At 42.8% G+C, this 23,483-nt stretch overlaps 2 protein-coding genes and 1 long non-coding RNA gene across 3 annotated transcripts in view; 2 read left to right on the top strand and 1 right to left on the bottom strand.

Annotated features, from left to right (window-relative positions):
• Positions 1-23,483, top strand: part of LOC134207210 (uncharacterized) — an 88,839-nt gene that overhangs the window by 62,993 nt on the left and 2,363 nt on the right. The window contains exons 14-16 of the mRNA XM_062682930.1: positions 15,583-15,971; positions 16,158-16,374; positions 23,016-23,432. Coding sequence (XP_062538914.1) covers positions 15,583-15,971; positions 16,158-16,374; positions 23,016-23,432 — 1,023 coding nt within the window. The remainder of the gene's footprint in view (positions 1-15,582; positions 15,972-16,157; positions 16,375-23,015; positions 23,433-23,483) is intronic.
• LOC134206705 (transcription factor grauzone-like) lies at positions 8,660-23,078 on the bottom strand. Its single transcript, XM_062682430.1, has 4 exons — positions 22,873-23,078; positions 10,820-10,991; positions 9,097-10,764; positions 8,660-9,026 (listed from the first exon to the last, which is right to left on the bottom strand). The coding sequence occupies exons 2-4, from the start codon at positions 10,928-10,930 to the stop codon at positions 8,856-8,858; spliced, it is 1,950 nt and encodes a 649-aa protein (XP_062538414.1). The 5' UTR covers positions 10,931-10,991; positions 22,873-23,078; the 3' UTR covers positions 8,660-8,855.
• LOC134206718 (uncharacterized) lies at positions 11,567-12,386 on the top strand. Its single transcript, XR_009978309.1, has 3 exons — positions 11,567-11,862; positions 11,927-11,992; positions 12,096-12,386. It is a non-coding gene; the product is annotated as an uncharacterized LOC134206718 (long non-coding RNA).

Below are 23,483 nucleotides of genomic sequence, written 5' to 3'. Positions count from 1 at the left end.
GAGTAGCATCTATACAGATCGAGAAAATGTTGCCTAAAAACAATTTCAGTGATTGAGGATGCATAAAAGTTAGCCCACAGAACATGCTGACAGATGTTTGAATAATGGTTGAAATAATGCTGAAAGCATAATTTTTAAGCTTATGTGCTGAAAGCAGCATGTAGGCCTCTTTCTAACGTTTATACAGCATGAATCTGAAAATAGCGTTAGTAAAACAACCTATTGGGTATGCGAAGAAGCACATCCATAATTTTCTTTGTTATTTACATATGTCAAACCGACGGTGATGACAGAGCAGCGGCCATTGAATCAGGAGATCAGGAGTTCGAATCTAGCAACAAAATTGATATTTGAGTTTTCACAAAAAAAAAACAAATAAACTCCGAAATTCACTCTCCTCTCAAATATTATTTAATCAAATTGAATTCAGTGGCTGTATAAAACTTATTTAACAGATTCAAAAAATCTGAATAAGCGCCATTGAAGCGATTTATATTACTAAATGGTTTAGTAAAGATTGAGAAAAAAATATGTAACATGCAGTAAAGTAGTTGTGCAGGCACGTCAAAAACAGCTGAATAGATTCGCCAGATTTGCTGGTAAAAAAGCATTGAATAGAAGTTCTTGATCATATGTATAGCACACATATTCAGCTTGAAGTCGTATAGACGAGTTGAAATAACATTTACATTGACATTAAATGTTAGTTGGGTAATCTATATACATAAAAATGAATTTCTGTCTGTCTGAACCTTATAGACTCGGAAACTACTGAACCGATCGAAGTAAATGTATGTAGAGGTTTTTGGGGCCGGGGAAGGTTCTTAGGGTGGTTCGAGACCCCTCCCCACTTTGGAAAGGGGGGTTCTCATACAAATGAAACTGAAATTTCTGCATAACCCAAGAACTAATCAGAAAATAAATCAATTTTAGGCGAAACGAAGTTCGTCGGGTCTGCTAGTTAAACATATTTTTTGGGCTACTGTGATGGTCCATTCAAACACCTTCCAAAAGAATTTTCTATTTCACATTTCGATATTCCCATGAGTCGACCGTCCTTTCAACATCGATTATTGGAGATTTGACTGCAGATGATCTTGCTCGTTAGGTTTAAACTGTCAGTAGTTGAGCAATTACTCTTTGGTTGAGCACATTAATAAATCGACTTGTTTTGGCATAATTGTTTTCTCACCAACACACCAGAACGTTGAAATTTCTTGATTATCCGACACTTCCAGTTAAATTTTCCGTTTTCCCATATACATAAGCACTGTGGATCCCAAGACGAATTATATTGCGGTTAGTCAATACTATTCACCGTTCCTGAATAAGCACATGCCCTTGGATCATATGTTCCGGGAGCTGCAAGGCCATTTTAAGTACTTATCAAACTACAACGCTTGGTTTTCAGATACAGTAACCGTTCGCTAACTGGGCTAAGAGCACAGCCCAGTTAGCGAATACTGCTCGCTAACTGGGCTGACCTGTCAAACGCTTATGGACACCGAGGGTGATGTCGATGCAATGTTTTGAATTGCTTTTTAAAAACAATAAAAATATGCAACACGAGTAATTTGCCAATTGGGCGAATCTAACAAAATGCAAACAACTCAACCACAGTTATTTACATTACATACTAAAAGACCTCACTCCTTGTTTGTTGTGTTGCTTTTAAATTATTCATTTGTACAAGATATTCTTGATTTTATTCAAACAACTAGCTAAAGCCTAGTACGCTGCTCTTACGGAATGGGTTTACGGAAAATTTGATCAAATTACCAAGGTAAATTTGACAGCTGATTCAGTATGGGAGAAATGTTACTTTTCCGTACGGAATAATGGTACGGAATATATTTCGGTAAGGAAAAGTAATAGCTCCCAGAAAAGATTTAGCTTACCCAGCATTTTTACGAAATTTTCTCTACTTGTCAGCTCCGTACTACTCACGGAATTTCAGTAGCGGAATCATTCCGTGACCATTCCGTATCCTATCTATTAGCACAGTACTTTTCAGTAGCCTACTAGCTTTAAGTCATGCATTATTGTTTGGCAGCAATTTTAAAAATGTAAGCAGCAATTGGGCAATTGATCCTATTATTAAAACATTTTTTTTTATTCAAGATTAGTTTTAAATAGTTCCCGCGTACCGAAATTCATTAAATTTTTGAATTGAAATCGTCATTTATAACCACAGAGAAATAACCATCAAACTTGAACTTTAAATGGTTCACAATGGTGGAATGGTTCACATTCTGAATTTTAGTTGTGGCCATGTTCATAAATTTCAACTACCGAGATTATTGATTCAACTGATCCGGGTTTATTATGAGGGTACTTCTTACAGATTAACAGATTTTAACGGTAGATATTGAAATGGGTGCGATTGATTTCGATTTCGATTGATTACTCGCTTTCGGGCAAGAAGTTAATTTTTAAAAGGTCTTCCACATTCCTGAACATTATTTTGCGACCCTAATTATTGTTTTAATTTCTGAATAGAAATAATAATTGGTTTACGCCCGATTATCATGTTACTCGAGAATCAATTATATTCACTCGTCTCCCTTTTGCATGCCCCTTGCTAGCTTTGACAATGAGATGTCAAACTACTTTTGACGTCTATTTTTGACGGTTGTCTGCTTTTTAACTGGGCTGTAGCCCAGTTAGCGAACGCCCAGTTAAAAAGCAGCCCAGTTAAAGAGCGCCCAGTTAGCGAATGGTTACTGTACATATTTCATTATTCAACAACACCTGAAATGAAAGTAAAGTTAATAATCAGAGTATAAAACAGATAGGACAATTTCAATTTTTGTGGAAATCCCTGTGTTGACAGAGAAATAAACAAAACAGATAAATATCGTTAGTAACGAGGAAAATCAGTCTGCTTAGACGAAAATTTCTGTTCAGTGTTTGGAAACAGCTCCTGTCACTATTCATAGCATTGGCCGGGTACATTTAGCAGAAGTATTGTGAATTGTTGACATCTTTCATGATCATTTTTTCAAGGCTTCTACATATCTGGCATTCATCGCTACAAACCAGCGCGTGGCGATCAAATTTTCAAAATTATCAAAGTAGCTTTTTTGCTACAGGTATGCTTTTCTTAGGCGCCTATTATTTATTTATCATCAGACTAAGGCCGGAGTGGCCTGTGCTGCACATAAAAGACTTCTCCATTCAGCTCGGTTCATGGCTGCACTTCGCCAACCACGCAGTCTGCGGAGGGTCCGCAAGTCGTCCTCCACCTGATCGATCCACCTTGCCCGCTGTGCACCTCGCCTTCTTGTTCCCGTCGGATCGTTGTCGAGAACCATTTTCACCGGATTATTGTCCGACATTCTGGCTACGTGCCCGGCCCACCGCAGTCTTCCGATTTTCGCGGTGTGAACGATGGATGGTTCTCCCAACAGCTGATGCAACTCGTGGTTCATTCGCCTCCTCCACGTACCGTCCGCCATCTGCAACCCACCATAGATGGTACGCAACACTTTCCTTTCGAAAACTCCCAGTGCGCGTTGGTCCTCCACGAGCATCGTCCAGGTCTCGTGTCCGTAGAGAACTACCGGTCTTATAAGCGTTTTGTAGATAGTCAGTTTGGTACGGCGGCGAACTCTATTCGATCGAAGCGTCTTGTGGAGTCCAAAGTACGTACGATTTCCAGCCACTATGCGTCTCCGAATTTCTCTGCTGGTATCGTTATCGGCGGTCACCAGTGAGCCCAAGTACACGAATTCTTCAACCACCTCGATTTCGTCACCACCGATAGAAACTCGTGATGGGTGGCTCACATTGACCTCTCTTGAGCCTCTTCCTATCATGTACTTCGTCTTCGACGTGTTGATGACTAGTCCAATCCGTTTAGCTTCGCTTTTCAGTCTGATGTAGGCTTCCTCCATCCTCTCAAAGTTACGTGCCATGATATCAATGTCGTCGGCGAAACCAAATAACTGGACGGACTTCGTGAAAATCGTACCACTCGTGTAAATCCCTGCCCTTCGTATTACTCCCTCCAAAGCGATGTTGAATAGCAGACACGAAAGACCATCACCTTGCCGTAACCCTCTACGGGTTTCGAAGGGACTCGAGAATGCCCCTGAAACTCGAACTACGCACATCACCCGATCCATCGTCGCTTTGATCAACCGTGTCAGTTTATCCGGAAATCCGTTTTCGTGCATTAGCTGCCATAGCTGGTCCCGATCGATTGTATCATATGCGGCTTTGAAGTCGATAAATAGATGATGTGTGGGCACGTTGTATTCGCGGCATTTCTGCAATACCTGACGTATGGCGAACACCTGGTCTGTGGTAGAGCGTTCACCCATAAATCCCGCCTGGTACTGCCCCACGAACTCTCTTGCAATTGGTGTTAGTCGGCGGCATAAAATTTGGGAGAGTACCTTGCAGGCGGCGTTCAGCAATGTGATTGCGCGGTAGTTGCTACAATCCAGCTTATCGCCCTTTTTGTAGATGGGACACACGACACCTTCCATCCACTCCTGCGGCAGAACCTCATCCTCCCAAACCTTGGTAATCACCCAGTGCAGCGCTCTAGCCAGTGCTTCACCACCGTGTTTAAACAGCTCTCCTGGTAGTTGGTCAACTCCAGGGGCTTTGTTATTTTTCAGCCGGCCGATCTCCTCCTGGATTTCCTGGAGATTCGGAGCCGGAAGTCGCATGTCCTGCGCGCGTGCTCCTAGGTTAATTACCATACCGCCACCGTTGTCTGCCATATCGCCATTCAGGTGCTCTTCGTAGTGCTGCCGCCACCTTTGGATCACCTCACGCTCGTTCGTAAGAAGGTTCCCGTTTATATCCTTACACATATCGGGCTGTGGCACGTGGCCCTTACGTGAACGGTTCAACTTCTCATAGAACTTTCGTGCGTTATTAGCGCGGTACAGTTCCTCCGTCTCTTCACGGTCTCGATCTTCCTGCTGGCGCTTTTTCCTCCGGAAAATCGAGTTTTGTCTGTTCCGCGCCCGTTTGTATCGTGCCTCGTTCGCCCTCGTGCGGTGTTGCAGCAATCTCGCCCATGCTGCATTCTTCTCCTCAACTAACTGCTCACATTCGCCGTCATACCAGTCGTTTCTCTGATCCGGAGCCACCGTGCCTAGTGCAGCGGTTGCGGTGCTTAGAATGGCGGATCGAATATCTCTCCAGCCATCTTCAAGAGATGCTGCGCCTAGCTGCTCTTCCGTAGGGAGTGCCACTTCCAGCTGCTGCGCGTAGTCTTGGGCTAGTCTACCGTCTTGTAGCCGCCCAATGTTAAGCCGCGGCGGACGACTCCGACGCGTGTTGTACACCGTCGAGAGTTTTGAGCGCAGACATACTGCGACGAGGTAGTGGTCGGATTCAATATTCGCACTGCGGTAAGTGCGTACGTTCGTGATGTCGGAGAAGAATTTACCGTCGATTAGAACGTGGTCGATTTGGTTTTCCGTTACTTGATTAGGTGACTTCCATGTGGCCTTGTGGATATTCTTACGGGGGAAGAAAGTGCTTCGGACTACCATTCCGCGGGAGGCTGAAAAGTTTATGCATCGTTGGCCGTTGTCGTTCGATACGGTATGCAGACTATCCGGTCCGATGACCGGTCTATACATTTCCTCCCTTCCTACCTGAGCGTTCATGTCACCGATGACGATTTTGACGTCCCGCAGTGGGCATCCATCGTATGTCTGCTCCAGCTGCGCATAGAACGCTTCTTTCTCGTCGTCGGATCTCCCTTCGTGTGGGCAGTGCACGTTGATGATGCTATAGTTGAAGAAACGGCCTTTTATCCTCAGCTTGCACAACCTTGCGTTGATTGGCTGCCACCCAATCACGCGTTGGCGCATCTTTCCCAGCACTATGAAGCCGGTTCCCAGCTCGTTGGTGGTGCCACAGCTTTGGTAGAAGGTAGCCGCTCGATGCCCGCTTTTCCACACTTTCTGTCCTGTCCAGCAGATTTCCTGCAGCGCTACGACATCGAAGTTGCGGGGATGTAATTCATCGTAGATTATCCTATCGCAACCTGCGAAGCCTAGCGACTTGCAGTTCCATGTTCCAATCTTCCAATCGTGATCCTTTATTCGTCGCCTAGGTCGTTGCCGATTGTATCGAGTCGTATTATCTTCTATGTCGTTCGTAATAGTTGTTTTTAAAGGCGGCTTATTGGGCCTGCGCAAACCTCCTGTCTCGTCGGAGGGCCGTCGTGTCAGGGCTGTTTAGCGTCCCACCTAACACCAGGACTTGGGCTTGTGCGCTTTGAGCGGCACACGGTCGCTTTGGCGGAGCCTACTTGCGGATACATGCAGCTTTTTATAGAGGTTTAACAGGGCCCACTGTCAAACCCCACCACATCTTAGGCGCCTATCTGGCGCTTATTTTTGGTTGCGTCGAAAAATAAGCGGATGAGTAGATTTTTTTATGCGCTGTACAATATATTTGAAAGAATAGAATGCTTAGCCCGATATCTGAACGACGCGAAATTTAGAAGAAAATACCAAATTTGTATTGATAATACATTTTGTTATTATTCAGTTATCAGTTAATCACATGATTGATAACTAAATATCAAGATGATAATAAGGATAACTAATCCTGTTATCAGTTTGATATTATTTCAGTTATCTGCCTTTGCTCAGGTACAGAGAAACGTTGGGTGGCAGTTTTCACATGCATGGCTATGCGTACGGTGCACCTGGAAGCTGTGCACAGTCTCACGACCTAGTCGTGTCAAATGGCCATCACCGGTTTTCAAAGTAAGTTTGGCATGCCAAGTCAAATATTCTCCGACAATGCCACTTGCTTCCGCAGATCAAACAATGAGATGATCGAGATGGGAAGATCAACGAAGAGTGCGCCGAAGCCGTAAGCAGTTTGACTACCGCCTGGCATATCATCCCACCCGGGAATCCCACACATGGGAGGTGTTTGGGAACGGATGATACGGTCAGCGAAAGAGGCAATGCGGATACTCGACGACGGAAGGAAGCTGATTAAGTGTAATATTACAAAATAAAATTTCGAATAGAATTATGTATTGTGTTTATTATACAGTAGAAGGAAAATCCGTACTGCTTACCGTTTTTAATACTCTTCACAAAAAATCTAAGAGCAATTTAATAAGCTTTTAGATTTTTTTTCATTTTCATTTCATTTTATAACGCACGAGATAAGTATCACCGTCGCTAGGTGGATTAATCTGGGTTTTTCAGAATGTTCAAAATAGTGTTTCGAAGAAGTTACAAAAACGTCGCTTGTGAGAAGCACGCAGAGAAATGTTTTTTAAACTCAATGATATTATGTATAAAAACAACAAAAATAATTATTGTTCCTCGGCTAATAATTTTATTTGTTGAATTCAACAAAAAAACAGATTTGATTAGACGAAAAATATTGTTGTTTCTACAATGTTCCAAAACCACACTCAAAACATAAATTGTTGAATTTACAATATATTTTTTTGTTTGTACAAAAAATATTTTTAAACCAAAAAGAAAATTTTTTGCTTTCAATAATATTTTTCTTAAATTCAAAAAACAATAAATATTGTAATCAAAAATTTATTTTAAATGTTATATTAAATTTCTTGTGATTATCAATTATTTAATTTTTAATTAGTCGTCATGTGGGAAATAAAACCACAATAATTATATTTGTATTTTTTTCAAATATTTACTTCACAAACTAGTTTATAATATACGGTATTATTTATACTGGATTGCAGTAGAAACAACAATGAAAATTTTTGAAATAAATATATTTCAGTTTAGATTTTAAAAATAAAATATTTGAGTTTAAAAAATATTTCAATAATTTTATTTTTTAGTTCAAAAAGGTAGTTTTTCTCTGCGTGAGTCCGTCCACAAAATGGCTTCCGATTCCAAAACCGTTAACAAATCCCAGCCGGACCTCACTGGAACTCAGTGTGGGATCTGTGGTCCATCAACATTGTCACAAAAAAGGAGCGCAGCTTCGAAAATTTTGGAATTTTGGAACAGTCTTAGTTGTAACGATTTTCACGGGTATTTTTGTTTCATAGTAGAGTTAAACAATATAACTAGCTAATGCCATCTTAAACTTGTTGAAAATCTCAATCATATTGATAATAATAACATTTGGTGATATTATGCTACCGAAAAACTCATGAGGCAAATCGCTTTTTAGCTGGCAGCTCTTAGGGAAGGAACAATGCACCACGCGTCGGCGATTTAAATTTCTGGTATGGAAAGTCCGTGGAGACGCATAGTACATCACTTAGACGTTTTGCTTCACCAAAATTTTGGATGTTTCATCAAAATGTGGAAAATTTCAGGTTTTCCTACCTTCATATAGATTATATTGACACTTTTTTTTTGCCGTTTTTTGGCGATTTGCAGGACACTAACTGAGTAAATACTCATTACTGAAATATCTCTGAGTGCTGTTGAAAATCTCTGTGAATCTTCACAGATTTGAGTAGAACGTATTTACTCGGCTTTATTCATATGGGCTAGTGTCTTGTATTCGACTCGACTTACTAGGAAGCTCTAAATAGTTTAATTATAAAAAAATCCATTGGATAGAAGTTGTAGGATTGTCACTTACCTTGAAACTTAGATCCGAATTTTGTATCCTTCGCGAAGCGTTCGCTTCGTTTCCGTTTCTATATCGGTATTCTATAACTCACATGTTAAAACTCGAAGCCTGAATATCTGATTACCAACATTCAGTCTGGAGCGGGGTTTGACTATGTTTTATGATCCGAGCGACTGTCGCTCTACTTCTGTGCAATGAATTCCTCATAACGTAGGTCACAAAATAAAATACGTACCAGATACCATGTTACTCAAATAATCCAACCATTCATTACTTATCGTTAAAATATTCTACGACGCAGACTCTGCCAGCTTGGCCGCCTTTTTCCTCAACTTGTCCTCGAGCCACTGCTGCGGATGCATCTTCTTGCGATGCGAAGCTTTGTTGGCATTCGAGTTGAACGTTCGATCGCAGAAGTCACAACTGTACAGGCTGACCCCAGTGTGCGATGCCATATGTTCCTGAAAATAAAAAAAATTAAGTTACATTGGATGTTTAACAATATTTGTGGTTTGCAATATTGATCTATACCTTCAATGTGATTTCCCTCTTGAAACCCTTGCCACAAACCGAGCATACAAAGTCTCCCATCTCGTGGTTCTTCATGTGGTACCGATAGGAGATCGCGTTTTTGCATTCCTTGCCGCAAATTTCACACGTTTGCGTTCCCGAGTGCAGTCGCATATGGTGGGACAGTTTGCCGGTCCAGGCGTTGCAAACCGGGCACTGCACTGGCGGTTTTTGCGGTTTCTTCTTCGGGGATACATCGTGCGTTTCAAGATGGGACCGATACGAGGAGTAGATGTTGAACGTTCTGGCACAGACATGACACACATAGTTCAGCTCCTTGGTATGGATCGTCTTGTGATGATACTTCAAGTTAGCTTCGCAGATGAATTTCTTGTTGCAAATTTCGCACAACCACCTGCGGTTGTGATAGCGCTCGTGAGTCTTAAGGAACTTCAGATGCGTAAACATCTTAGGGCACATGCTGCATTTGAGCGTTTTTAATTCTGCCGGTGCGTGATTACTATCCATGTGGCGCCTGAGGGATTCAGTATGGGGTAAATTTTTGTGGCAAATTTTGCACTGAAAGCTGGTTGGGTCCAAGTGGAAAAGAACATGATCGATGAGTCGTGGCTTCTTATTGAATCTCAAATCACAGCAAAAAACATACGCGAGCTTTGAATGCTCCTTAGATGAGTGCTTTTGCAAACTTCCAAATGACTCGAATTTCTTTTGGCACGAATCGCACTCAAGGTTTATGTTTTCTGCGATCATCTTTTCATTGTCCACAGCTCGTGATCGGCGCTTCGTACCAGTTCCTTCGTTGTCGGATTCGTCGTGGATCTTCTCATGTCGGGCTAATCCCTTTTTCGTAGAAAATTTTCTAGTGCACTTTTGACAATTGTATAGCTTCGCATCCTCTGTTGTGTGCACCTGTTGTATGTGTTTGCGGAGTGCGTCCCGATTGGGACAGGCTCTCGAGCATTGTGAGCATTTGAACCGATTCGGATTCAAATGGTATCGTATGTGTTCCTCAAATCGGAAACGGTTCGAGATGCTACGGTTACAACACAAAACAGTTGCTGGCTTATTGTGATCTTCCATTGAATGTTCATGCAGCTCCTTGATGGTGATATATCGCACCGCACAGGTATCACATTCAAGTAAAATATGTTCTGAAATATATTTTTGGATTGCCAGCTTTTCTTCTTTTGTGGCCTTAGGATGCTTTTTTGTGCGTTTCGAACATCCTTCGGCTTCTTCAGCAGTATTACTTCCATCTGAATTCGTATATTCTGAATCGGAATGCTTGTAATCTTCGTCGCCTGCGTTTGAATCTTCGTCCTCAATTTCAGATTTGACGTCATCGTCGTCAATAGGATCCTTAACTTTCAACGGTCGGAGACTTTTTCTAATTTTTTCGATACCATCAGCTTCAATGCACACCTTTTCGTCACCTTCGTAACTGGGTTTCTCACCTTTAATCGCATATAATTCACCGCTGTCTACATCGCCTTCTGCTTCCATAAAATCTTCCGCGGTGGTGCCAATTTCCTGTTTGATCTCCAACAGTTGTATGTGCGGGTACAACTGATGGGCGTGCAGTTCCTCCACTTCACAATAGAATAGATGGAATTCTTCAATTTTGAGCCAACATGAACGGCAGATGACGCTCTGAAGGTATTGATGCTCCTACAATAATTTAGATGTGAATTGAATTTCGACGACTATTTTAGATATTACTTACGCCGAACCAGAAATGCTTGCATAATGCATTCTGCACTTTTTTATTCTCGCTGACCGTGAGGGGCTGATCGTCGAAATTAATTGCCTTGCCACAGGTCAAACAAACAGACATTGTTATCTGTAAAATGTGGCGACCTCGTGCTCGTTAGATAGGCCTGACGATCCTGTGACACCTGAACGTTGGAAAAAGAAAATTGATTGTTTTACCATGATTCATAACTGTAGGATGACTGTATGATGTTTCGACATTTTTGTTTTAAAAGTCACTAATCTTGTCGCATACATTTCTACAAACCTTTTTTTTAATGGGCGTAAGGCCAAATAGCCCTGAAACTTTGTAACGGTAGTCAATATTTGTTTTGAAGTTCTTTGTAAATTAAGTTTCTAAATTTGTAAATATAAATATCTAAAACTGTAAATATATACTTCTTTGTCAAATGTTAATAATTATTCTAGACCTAATTCAAATTCGTAAATTTCGATACAACACAACATGGAATACCAAATAAAACGAACCGTGTAGCTGGTGCAGACTTGCATGCAATTTAAATAGAACGTTGCGTGAAGAGGTTAGTTGCTACGCCTGAAACCGAGCCGGTGACAAGCGTGGTGTCATCATCATCAATAGATATAGCCCGCTGTCATCATTGAAACGCAGTATGAAAAAATATTATAGCCCGGGACATCCTGGCTACGATCTGGCGATGGGGTAAACAATAGGATGTCAATAGCCTGCCTGAAACGCATAAGCGCCTTTGAAGCGGATCACCATTCGTGACACCGTTACATAAAGTCCGAGCAATGAGAAAGGGTTCGACTTGCAATCGGGAATATGAGTAGCAGACCAAACCGCTTCGAATGGGAGGGAGATGTTTACAATCTATCTCTTACAATCAGGGTCAACGTAATCCGTCGCGCTTCAATTTCCGGTTACATTGCCAAAGAACGTTAATCTGAGGATTATTTGCAATCGACTCGTTCACTTTGATCCTGACCGTGGTGAAAGAAGAGCGCGATCCTTTAGTTTGTTCAGTGGTGTAATTGGTTCGTGAATTTAAACGTGAAGTGTTCGACTGGCCAATTAATCTTTTCTGTGTTCCCCGTATAGGCTAGCCTAGTTGTAAATTGTGCGGTAGAGTTTTTGTGAGCTATGCGACTGTCTTGTGTGTTAAAGGTAACCAGACCCAGAATTGAGTGTCATTAGTGTAGTCTAATTGTGTCAATGACCTATCTGTGCGGTCAACGACCTTCGCTGTCTTTATTTTTGGACAGCCTAGACGACAAAGCCACCGCCTGCACGCCATCACCATTGCTCGTCGCCATCGCCAACCCTTGCCACGCTCTGGACTCAAGGTTTCCCGCCTTGACGAAGGCGGAAGGGCTACTCCCGTCTAACTGCACTCCAACCGGCGACCCCCAGTCAAACCCCGGCCGATTGAGTCGGCCCGAACCGTAAGTGTTTCCAAACCTTTTTTTTTCCGGACCCGTTCGCGGTTCCGAGTGTGCTGTAGTCAGCGAAAATAGGCGAACCGTCGTAAGCTCCAGTCGGAGTCCATCGCAGTGGCCGAAATGGCCAATTAGAATAAGTCGTCGCATGCAAGACAAGTGATACCGAAAAGCGCTAGAAGTAGAGAAAGAGTAGAAGACCGCACAAGCTAGGGAAGTGAAATGGACTAAGTAGGCCGGCCCAGAGATGTGAATTGAAGCGAATTATAAAAATGTCCTACCGAAATAAACTATGTTTTTTGTTTCTGTAAATTGTAGTTCCTAGTTAGTCAGATGTGATTGAGAGAGTCTGGAGGGTATTTCACGTTACGCGTTAGTATTGTCTGTCCGCGTATGTTGATCCGAATTGTTCGTCTTTCGAAGCGATAGAGAAAGATGGGGTGGGAAGATTGTTACCAGTGATGATAATTTTATACTGTGGACACGTGATAGGATTTGGGAGTGTGCTGGGTTTCGTTGGTCAGGATTGTAAGAGTTTGGTTGTCGGTATCGTGGGTTAGACAATTTGAGTGTGGGTGGTCGGTTACGCGTGTTCCTGGTGTGTTGAACAATTTCCGGATTAGTTCATTAACCATTCTATAGCCGGGCAAACTAACCCGACGGGTGGTCCTCTTCGGAGGTGGCGCGTAAGCCATCCGTTGCAAAATCCTCCAGGAACAGCCGCGGCACTGCGACCAACTACAACTAGAACGGCTAATACTCTCTCTATTCAATATATGTTTACCAAATAGATCGGAACAATTTTTTTCTGCTGACCACTTTAGTTGACTAACCCTTTGAGGACGTTTTATGTAGATCTAACGTACTGATTTGGGTTTTGTTCACTTGATCCTGCCAAAATTAGTATAGAAAAAACCACCTAGCGGCGATGATGCCTTTCTAATCGCATTAGAAAGGTGAAAAAAAAACACTTTGGGGGCCTAGATCACATTTTTTTATCATTTTTCATGTTTTTGCATTAATTAATATGCAACAATTCTTGAAATTTTTTTTTCGATTTTTACATTAAAAAAAAACAATGATTTTTCAATAATTCCGAAATACAATGCTTGATCGGGCCAATTTTTAAACGATGGGAACGCATTCCCCGTCGAATGCAACTTGTTGCGAGTAAATCGGATAATGCTAAATTCCAAAAAGTGTGTCTACAAATTTTGTACACATACACACACACACATACAGACATCATCTCAGTTCGTCGTCGATCGTTATATAACACTATGGGTCTCCGAGCCTTCTATCAAAAGTTTTTTAGTAATCCTATAGCCTTACGACACAACTTAGTTGTACGAGAAAGGCAAAAACTAAAAGGTCTAGGCCGTCCAAACTGTCCTGGAACACATATCCTCGAATATATCAGAAAGTATGTCTAAAAACAAAATGTCCTAAACAGAAATATATGTCCAAAAATATCTATGTGATCATAATTTATGTCTTATGATCACATAGACATTTTTGGAACTGAACTTTCCAATAGTCGGTCTAAACTCCTCTTCTTGGCCCACTTGAGCATTCTAATCTTCTATGATGATCTTGTGGCTTGAGCAGCTGTCGTACTCACGTTCCAGCTGCGCGTAGAATGCGTCCTTATCATCAGTGCAGATGCGCAAAACCTCCGCATATCGTTTCTATCCATGTTATCCTGCGCTTCAGCTATCACACTCTCTTCGTGTTGCCTTTTTTTCTGCGGTGGAATCGTTTCTTTTCTGTCCTTGCTACACTGTACCGCTCTCTGTTGGAACGGGTACGAGCCACTAGCATTCGACTCTTAGCAGCATTTTTCTTGTCCGTCTTACTTGATGGGCTATAGCTCTTCGATGAACCTACGCCGAATGGAGTATCCTTCTCCACTGGACTCGATCCGCTTCCATTCGCCCTGAACATTTAGCGCCCTCAGGTCCTCTTCAACAGCAAAAAGCCATCGTGTACGCGTCCATCCAAGTTCGCTGTTTACGTTTTCGCTTCGTCGCGTTGACGTTATTTTCTCCCGGACCCGTCATGGGAGACACGGTGGCCGATTCGGTCACGGGAAAAGTGCCTAAGCGCACTGCTTATGGAGGCACGTGTAACCCTTCTAAGCAGCTTTTGCAGAGCAACGTGTTCTCTCCGTTGCCACTTGATGACGCCGGCAATCCGCCGAAAAAGAGGAAGAAGCAGCAATCGCGGCTGCCGCAGATGCAACCGGAGCAGAAGGAGAAGTGCCCGCCCGTGTTTGTGAAGGGCGATCCGCCGGATTTGCGCCCGAAAATTCGTCAGCTGATCGCTAAAGGGTTGAAATGTACTTTTCGGCTCTGTAGCGAGGGCGTGAAAGTAATGCCAGCAAACAAGGACCATCATCAATTCGTCGTGGAGTTCCTCGAGGTCCTCAAGTATGAGTACTACACTCATGACCACCCCGGCAAGAAGCCGCTTAAGGCTTTGCTGCGAGGACACCACGACATGAAGGAAGAGGAGTTAGAAAGTTGCGGATTGAAGCCAGTGGCCGTGCACAAGATCGCTCGTCACGACAAGACGAGGAGATATCGCGACCGGATTTAACTGGTCCATCTGGAGCACGGCTCCACCACGTGGAAGGACATGAAGCTAGTCGGCGTTATAAATTACACCGTCGGTCGTTGACTGGAAGCGACGTCACGCAGTGCACCAACTGCTTCAATTTCGGGCACGGCACCAGGAACTGCCGCATGAAGCCGCGCTGCATCAAATGTGGCGAACCCTATCCCACCCAAGAGTGCCACAAGGTGTTAGATTCCAAGATCCCATGTGCGCCAATTGCGGCGACAAACATCGGGCTACAACCAAGGACTGTCCAAAGCGGGCGGCGTTTTTGGACATCCGGAAGATGGCCTCCACCAGGACCCTGCCGAAAAAGAACCGTGTTACTGCTCTCAACGAGGTGAACTTTCCGGCCATCCCGGCTCCCCAACGAGCGATACCAATACTTCCACCTTTGCAGCCACACAAACGGCTGGCGGCCGCTGCAGCATCAGTTCAAGCTTCAACACCCCAAGCCCCATCCACCAGCGAATGGCCCCCACTTCTCCCCTGGATTCCGTCGTCAGGACAATGAGCCCCTTCCGGCCGAGGGCGACCCACCGCTCTACACATCAGAGCAGCTAGTCCCGATTTTCACCCAACTGGCAACGCGACTACGCGATTGCAAAACGCGCTTCGACCAGATCTTCGCCCTTGGCATGTTCGTCAATGAAAATGGCTGCTAGTGTGGGTCTGGTCAACTGGAACGCTTGATCACTTAAGAGCAAAATCATTGAGCTGGCTGATTTCCTCGATGAGAGAGAGATCGACGTGGCGTTCATCACGGAAACGCACCTGAAGCCCGAGGTGAGTGTACATATTCCGGACTTCCGTGTGGTGAGACTCGATCGGTCCAACTCCAGGGGAGGAGGTGTGGCTATCGCACTGAGGAACAACGTCAGTTGTCGTCTGCTGCCAAGTCTGCAGCTTAAGATCATCGAGGCTGTTGGGATAGAAGTCACCACTCTCATCGGAGTAATCACCCTCATCGCGGCCTACTGCCCAACTCAAGCCAAGGACATCGATGGTACATCGACCGCCCTTCGGGGGGACATTGTCAAGCTTACGCGGCGGCAAGGTCAGTACATCATTGCCGGTGACCTAAACGCGAAGCATCAAGCCTGGGGCAACAGTCGCGGCAATCGAAACGGTGCCATCTGGAGCAACGACATGGAGGTCACTTCACGATCCTGAGCCTGGATTCGAGCGGGGGCTGAGTAGGTCCGGAGCCCACGCAACGTTAGATCTGTACATAACCAACATGAAAGATCACATCTCACATCCGATCGTATACCAAGAACTCAGCTCGGATTACTACCCGGTGGTGTGGTGGTCGAAATCGGTTCTTCGATTAACCGTCACCAACTCTCCAGAAGGAACTACCATCGAGTGAGCTGGCAGCGGTTCCAGCAGTGCGTTGACAACACCATCGACTACGAGGTGCGTCCGGAGATGCCAGAAAGTGAAGAGGCAATCTCGGTGGCCAGAGAACAGCATGTTCCAAAGGCTCGTCAGGTAAGCAGCACCCTAACCATTGACACCCTCACCAAAGATCTCATTTGTCTTCGCAACGTGGTTCGCAGACAGTACCAACGTACTGGGCTGCCTGCAATCAAAACCCGTTGCAATCGCTTGACAAAAGTAATCCAGGCCAGAATGGTGGACTTCAGAAATAGTGATTTTTCGAATAAGATTCGCGCTCTCCCAGACTATGCTAAGCCGTTCTGGAAGCTAATCAAAATTCTAAAATCCAAGCCTCGCCCCTTTCCACCTTTAATCCCATTAGACAGCAATGGCTATAAGGATCGCTTGATAACTCCTGCTGAGAAGGTCGCCCAAATAGGTCGTCATTTTGTCAGATCGCTTAATCTTGGACAGAACATCATCAGTCCACACGAAGTCCATCATCAGTCCACAACATCCATATTATTCCCAACGACTTCTCGGAGGAGTTGGAGATCTTAGCTGGCGAATTGACGGCCTATATCAAATCATCAAAGAACATTAAGGCCCCAGATTTCGATAACATTCTGATTCTCGAGCTCAAACACATGAGCGCTCCGTACTTTGAGCACCGTTCGCTGATCTTTAATCAGTGCCTCCGGCTCAGCTACTTTCCATCGTACTAGAAGTCAGCGAAAGTCATCCCCATCCGTAAGCCTGGGAATAATCCAAAAGTTATCGTCCCATCAGTGTGCCGAAAATCTCAACATCTTGCTCGAGGAATAGTTTGGTTTCCGACGCGGTCGGTCAACTGTACACAAACCGACTCGAGTTACCAACGTCCTCAGACGGAACAAATTTGTCTCAAAAACATCCGCATGACCTTACTCGATGTCGAGAAGGCATTTGACAATGTATGGCATGATGGCCTGGTGTACAAACTACATCGCTACAATCTTCCCAGCTACTTGGTGAAAATCATCAACAATTACCTGTCGGCAAGGACATTCCAGGTCTCAATCAGCGGAGCGAGTTTCGATGCGCACAACATCGTCGCAGATGTCCCCCAGGGCAGTATCTTCGGGCCCCTGCTTTTCAATCTATTCACCTCCGATATGCCAGAAACTCCAGAAGGTGGCATTCTGTCTATGTTGGCAGATGACACCTCCATCGTCTACAATGGTAGAGTGATCAGAGCGCTAGCGGCAAAACTCCAACGAGGTCTGGATGCCCTGACAGAATATCTCACCTGCTAGAAGATCTGTATCGACGCGGCGAAGACCCAGGTCATCATTTTCCCCCACTCTAAATCCCCTAAACATGTTCTGCCTGGGGACTGTAAAATCATCCTCAATGGCACGACTGTGGAATGAGCCAATGAGGCCGACTACCTTGGCTTGACCCTATCGAGGGTTATTTTCAGGCAACATGTTGACAAGACGGTGACGAAGTGTAACGTTTTGTTGAAACTGCTGTACACTTTGATCAACCGTCGATCGTCATTGTCCCTGAAAAATAAGCTTGCTGTCTACAAGCAAATCATCCTCCATGTGATAGATTACGGCATGCTGGTCTGGGAGAGCTGCGCTAAAACCCACCACCTCAAACTTCAACGGGTCCACAACAAATTCCTGAGGATTATCCTCAACGCCCCTCCCAGGACAAGAATATCCGAGGTCCACCGTCTGGCTGGCATCAAAACACTACACGAGCGCTTTGGTGAGGGTAAAGATCGGTTTAGGGTCCGTTGCTTGAACTCGGATCAGGCAGCCATTAGGGCGCTTATACCCAATTAGAATATCAAATTGTAATGTAAATATGTAGATAGGTTATCAAATTATTAGTTTTTAAATTAAGTTAAAAGCCAAATAATGCCTTTTCGGCTGATTTGTAGTATTTTGCAATGCAATTGTTTTAAACTAGAATATGGAATTTTAAAAAAAAGAGTTACTAGGCTGAAGGACCTTAGGGTCAAACACTTGACTTGTAAAATAATATGTTATAACACAAAAAATTGGGAAATAGGGGAACGGTTTGCCACTTCATCCCATAGCTCCTATTTCCATCCCATAAAAAACAAAGCAATGGAAAGGAATTTGGTTTGTTTATTATTTTTGTAATTTTTTGCAGCAGTGAGCACGCATGTTGACAAAAAGAAGCGACGAATTTGGTTCCGTATTTCTTTGTTTAGCGTACAGTGAGATGGAGATCGGAACAGTTCCCCTAAAAACTTTACAATGTTATGAAAACTCATATGTGAATATGTACGTACTGTAGGGTCATGGGTTCGAGTCCCATCGAAGGGAAAGTGGTTACCTCCAATACATTTTCCAAATCAATATCTGCCACATAACGTACATATTCACATATGAGTTTTCATAACATTGTAAATTAACGTCCAAGTCGGGTGGTCAAATCCCCGGAAATAGGCAATTAACTTAGATTGAACTGATAGATTTTACTACTACTACTACGCACCGATTCATTCGACTAACGGACGGCGAGGCGAGCACATCGTCTCCCAGAACCAGCAAGGGTGGAGCGATCCCCTCCATCCAGGTCTGCTATAAAAGCAACGGGTCATTGGCGGTTCGATTCATTCGACGAAGAAGCGGCGTAGCGAGCGCATCGTCTTCCAGCAGCAGCAAGGGTTGAGCCATCCTCTCGAGCAAGGTCGGCTATAAAAGCAACGGCCCATTGGCGGTTCGGCTCATTCGACGAAGGGACAGCGAGGCGAGCACATCGTCTCGCAGCAGCAGCAATGATCGATCAATCTCCTCCAGCCAGATCGGCTATAAAAGCAACGGGACATTGGCATCCGAATCATTCGACGAAGGGGCGGTGAGGCGAGCACATCGTCTCCCAGCAGCAGCAAGGGTCGAGCATTTCCCTCCAGCCAGGTCGGCTATAAAAGCAACGGGCCATTTTTGGTCCGACTCATTCGACGAAGGGACGGCGAGACGAGCACATCGTCTCCCAGCAAGGGTTGAGAAATTCCCTCCCAACTTTAAGAGTTGATGAAATGAATTTCTGAGGAATTTGTTACTGAGGCTACCAAGAGTTAATTGAAATAATTTTCTGAACTGCTCTACATCCAGTAATAAGAGCGACATGAATAAAACTCAATCTGAAACTTCCCAGACGCGATTACCAAGGAAGTGTTGCGGCCGAGCGAATATCCTTAGGACATCTGTCGAATATCTGAATTGTCATGGGCTGTGTACTAGCAAGTATGTCCAGCAGAAACATGTGGCTCTAGTGATACCTTATCAAAGTAGGAACCAAAGATTCGTATATGCTAATGTCTCTTTTGTCACTTTTGCTCTGTATATCGAGCTCAAATTAAAATAAAGATTGGCACCAATGCACAAATCGATTGCTTTGATCAAGTTTCAATGCATTCAAATAATTCATAGAACCAGGGCCGTTTTTGAGCATCGTATACATTTTAATGTGAAGATTATGACTTTGTAGGAGGAATAATTTGGTTCTACTTCATTGACACTCAATTTGATGATAAAATTTCATTTTGGTAGTGTATGGCAAGCTAAACTATTTTTCAGCTTTGTTTCTTATGCGAAACACACTTTCTATAAAACGTGTAATCTCGTCGAGCAATCTAAAATTTAAACATTTTTAGTAATATAGTGATCTATCTTCTAGCTTCTATCTATCTATCTTCTATATATATATATTATATATATATATATATATATATATATATATATATATATATATTTTATATTATATATATAAAACTCAATGTTTGTATGTTTGTATGTATGTTCCAGCATAACTTCTGAACCCATTGACCGATTTCAACCAAATTTGGAACACACATTCTTTATCTTAAGGAGACGACGATAGGGGGTTAGGGATGCTCTTTGGAAAAGGGGGAGGGTGTGGGGGAAGGGTATTGCACAGTTATTGATCAACTCAGTGTACTTTTTAAACCCCTTGGCCGATTTCAACCAAATTTGGAACACACATTCTTTATCTTAAGGAGACGACAATGTGAGGCCAAAGCATGCTGTTTAGAAAGGGGGAGGGTGTGGGGGAAGGTGTATCGCTTAGTTATTGATCAACTCAGTGTAACTTTTGAACCCCTTGACCGATTTCAACCAAATTTGGAACACACAATCTTCATGTTAAGGAGACGACGATAGCGTGGTTGGGATGGTCTTTGGAGAAGGGGGAGGGTGTGGAGGGAGGTGTAGTGCTAAGTTATCGATCAACTCAATGTATCTTCTGAACCCCTTGGTCGATTTCAACCAAATTTGGAACACACATTCTAAATCTTAAGGAGACGACGATTGCATGCTCTTCGGAAAAAGGGGAGGGTGTGCGGGGAGGGGTATTGCTTAGTTATCGATCAACTCAGTGTATCTTCTGAACCCCTTGACCGATTTCAACCAAATTTGGAACACACATTCTTCATGTTAAGGAGACGACGATAGTGTGGTTGGGGATGCTCTTTGGAAAAGGGGTAGGGTGTGGGGGAAGGTGTATTGCTAAGTTACCGATCAACTCAGTGTATCTTCTGAACCCCTTGGCCGATTTCAACCAAATTTGGAACAAATATTTTTTATCTTAAGGAGACGACGATTGCATGCTCTTCGGAAAAAGGGGGAGGGTGTGCGGGGAGGGGTATTGCTTAGTTATCGATCAACTCAATGTATCTTCTGAACCCCTTGGTCGATTTCAACCAAATTTGGAACACACATTCTAAATCTTAAGGAGACGACGATTGCATGCTCTTCGGAAAAAGGGGGAGGGTGTGCGGGGAGGGGTATTGCTGAGGTATCTATCAACTCAGTATAACTTCTGAACCCCTTGGCCGATTTCAACCAAATTTGGTACACACATTCTTTATCTCAAGGAGACGACAATGGGGGGTTGAGCATGCTCTTTGTAAAAGGGGGAGGATGTCTTCTTTTAATCAAATGATGAAGTATCAATAACAGTAAACAATAAGTAAACACAATTACCCTGTTGACCAATTGGTTTTATCATTTTCCGATTGTGAAAAAAAAACTTCGAACCAAACTGGCAATTCCGAGCAAGGCCGGGTACATAAAGCTAGTAGTATCATAAGTTATGCACGCGATATTATACTAACTGATGACAATGACTCAAAATGAGATGAAATGTTGATTTTTTGGCTTACAGACTATGAGCTATTTTTATAGATCCACGTTGAAAAGCTAAATCAAAAGGTTTCTATTTTGAGGCATTGAAGGTTCGCCTTAGGTGACCCATCTTGCCCCATCCTACCCTACTTTTATTCGCAAACTTTAATTATCATTTCAATACCAGCCACAATACCACCACAGGAAGAACCTCAAACCACGACAATTAGGTTCACATGATGTGCATATACTTTTCTATTTAACCGGTTTGGGTGTATGCCGACAAAGCAAAAGGCTCGGTCAAGGTAAATACCGTGACCGTGGTCTAAACTCGAGAACGTTTTGCAGAAGTTTTAGCATCTCGTATTCCTGAAAAATGATCTGTGATCAATAATAATTATCGAACGCAGATCAATTTTCAGGAATTATGAAATATTGAAGGTCAAAACCAATTACGCCTATTTAAAAAGGTATACCCGGATAAAAATGTACTATTGGTTCAATAGTGTAAACAATTGAATTACCATAAAATGTACGGTATACAATAGGATACATTGTTTCTTGATGGTTGCACAGATTGTATCAACACTGAGGATACAATACATCAACATATTTCTCTAATGTAACTATACTTGCAATTGTTTTTGGAACGTTTTAGTACATAAGTTTCATACATTGATAGTTTTTGAAACGTTTCTTTACATTGTTGGAATATCAGGTAGTGTGCGACGCTTCGCTGTAGATCAAAGATGGATAAGAAGCGGGCGCCAGTTAGTTGTAGTTGCTCTTTGGTATAGATTAAGGAAGTTTGTTATGGATTATTGTATATACCTATTGTTGAATAAAGAGAACTGCAGCTGCTGGCAGAAGTATCAGTCAGTAGCCTGCCGTGGTGTAGAGAGGGAACTCCAGTTGTTATTCTTTGTGAGAGGGTTCCCTTCTTCTGGACAACATACATTGGATATAAACTATATAACAATATTTGCCTCATAGCGCCAAATATGCATTTTTTCCCTTTAAATTGCATTGTTGAACAGTAAACCTGTCACAACTGAGAAATTTAAAATCGTATTGTTTTACTATATAAATACAATACAATCCATTGTATTTTGAACAGTTTTGTTCGGATATTTCAACAATATATTAACCATACACTCTATTGTGTGACGAAAAAAATGTATGGAAAAATCTCAGATTTTGTATAGTTACGATACTTAACAACTCGTACATTCTATTGCGAAAACTTCATTTACATTTCAGTAAATGGTTCATAACAATGCATTCTAATGTATTTCTATGGTTTCATTTACAATATAATCTATTGCCAATTTAATGTTATTAATAGTAGTGTTACAATAAATTGTATTGTTATTCTACTGTATTTTTTATTCGGGAGGCTTTTATGACACAAGATTATCGGTTTGATAAAATAGGCGCTTACCCTAGCATTCAGAACAGCACCAAATCTAAACAAGATTTGATCCTCCAAACAACACACCGGGAATACGTTTTTCTGATCAATATAGAAGCACCGAAACACTTATTCTAGGTTTTTTTCAAATTGATAATTTTAAGTAAACATGTTTAATCTTAAACATAAAACTTAGAACTTTTAAAAAGAGCAATGTAAATCAGCTTAAACAATTTGTGCAAAACACGATAGTAAACATTAACAGTGATGCCAAAGCTGTTGAATTTTCTCATATAGGAAGGGGAAGGACGATACCTAAGGGCACAGAATTAGACAGCTGGGGCAAACAAAAAAGAAAAGCCAAACAATTAAACAAAAGAAAAATATGTTTGTTTTCCATTATCAGTCGTAAACTTGTCAAAGTGCTGCTGATTATTAGCATCGTTGGAAGAAAATACTCCGAAACGATTATGTCCACCGTGGAACCATGTCTAACGTGTTTCCGCAAGACGGACAATTATCTGCGCATCACGGACGACACCAATTCCGACGACGTGGAGCGGATTGTCACCACTCACTTTTGGTTTTCGGTGAGTACGGTTTCACCCATTGTTGAGTTCTGGTTGTGATGGTCAGAAAAA

This window comes from Armigeres subalbatus, chromosome 1 (genome assembly GCF_024139115.2).
Source record: "Armigeres subalbatus isolate Guangzhou_Male chromosome 1, GZ_Asu_2, whole genome shotgun sequence".
NCBI lineage: Eukaryota > Metazoa > Arthropoda > Insecta > Diptera > Culicidae > Armigeres > Armigeres subalbatus.
The sequence above is the reverse complement of the archived record's forward strand: the minus strand, read 5'-3'. Positions and strand labels throughout refer to the sequence as shown.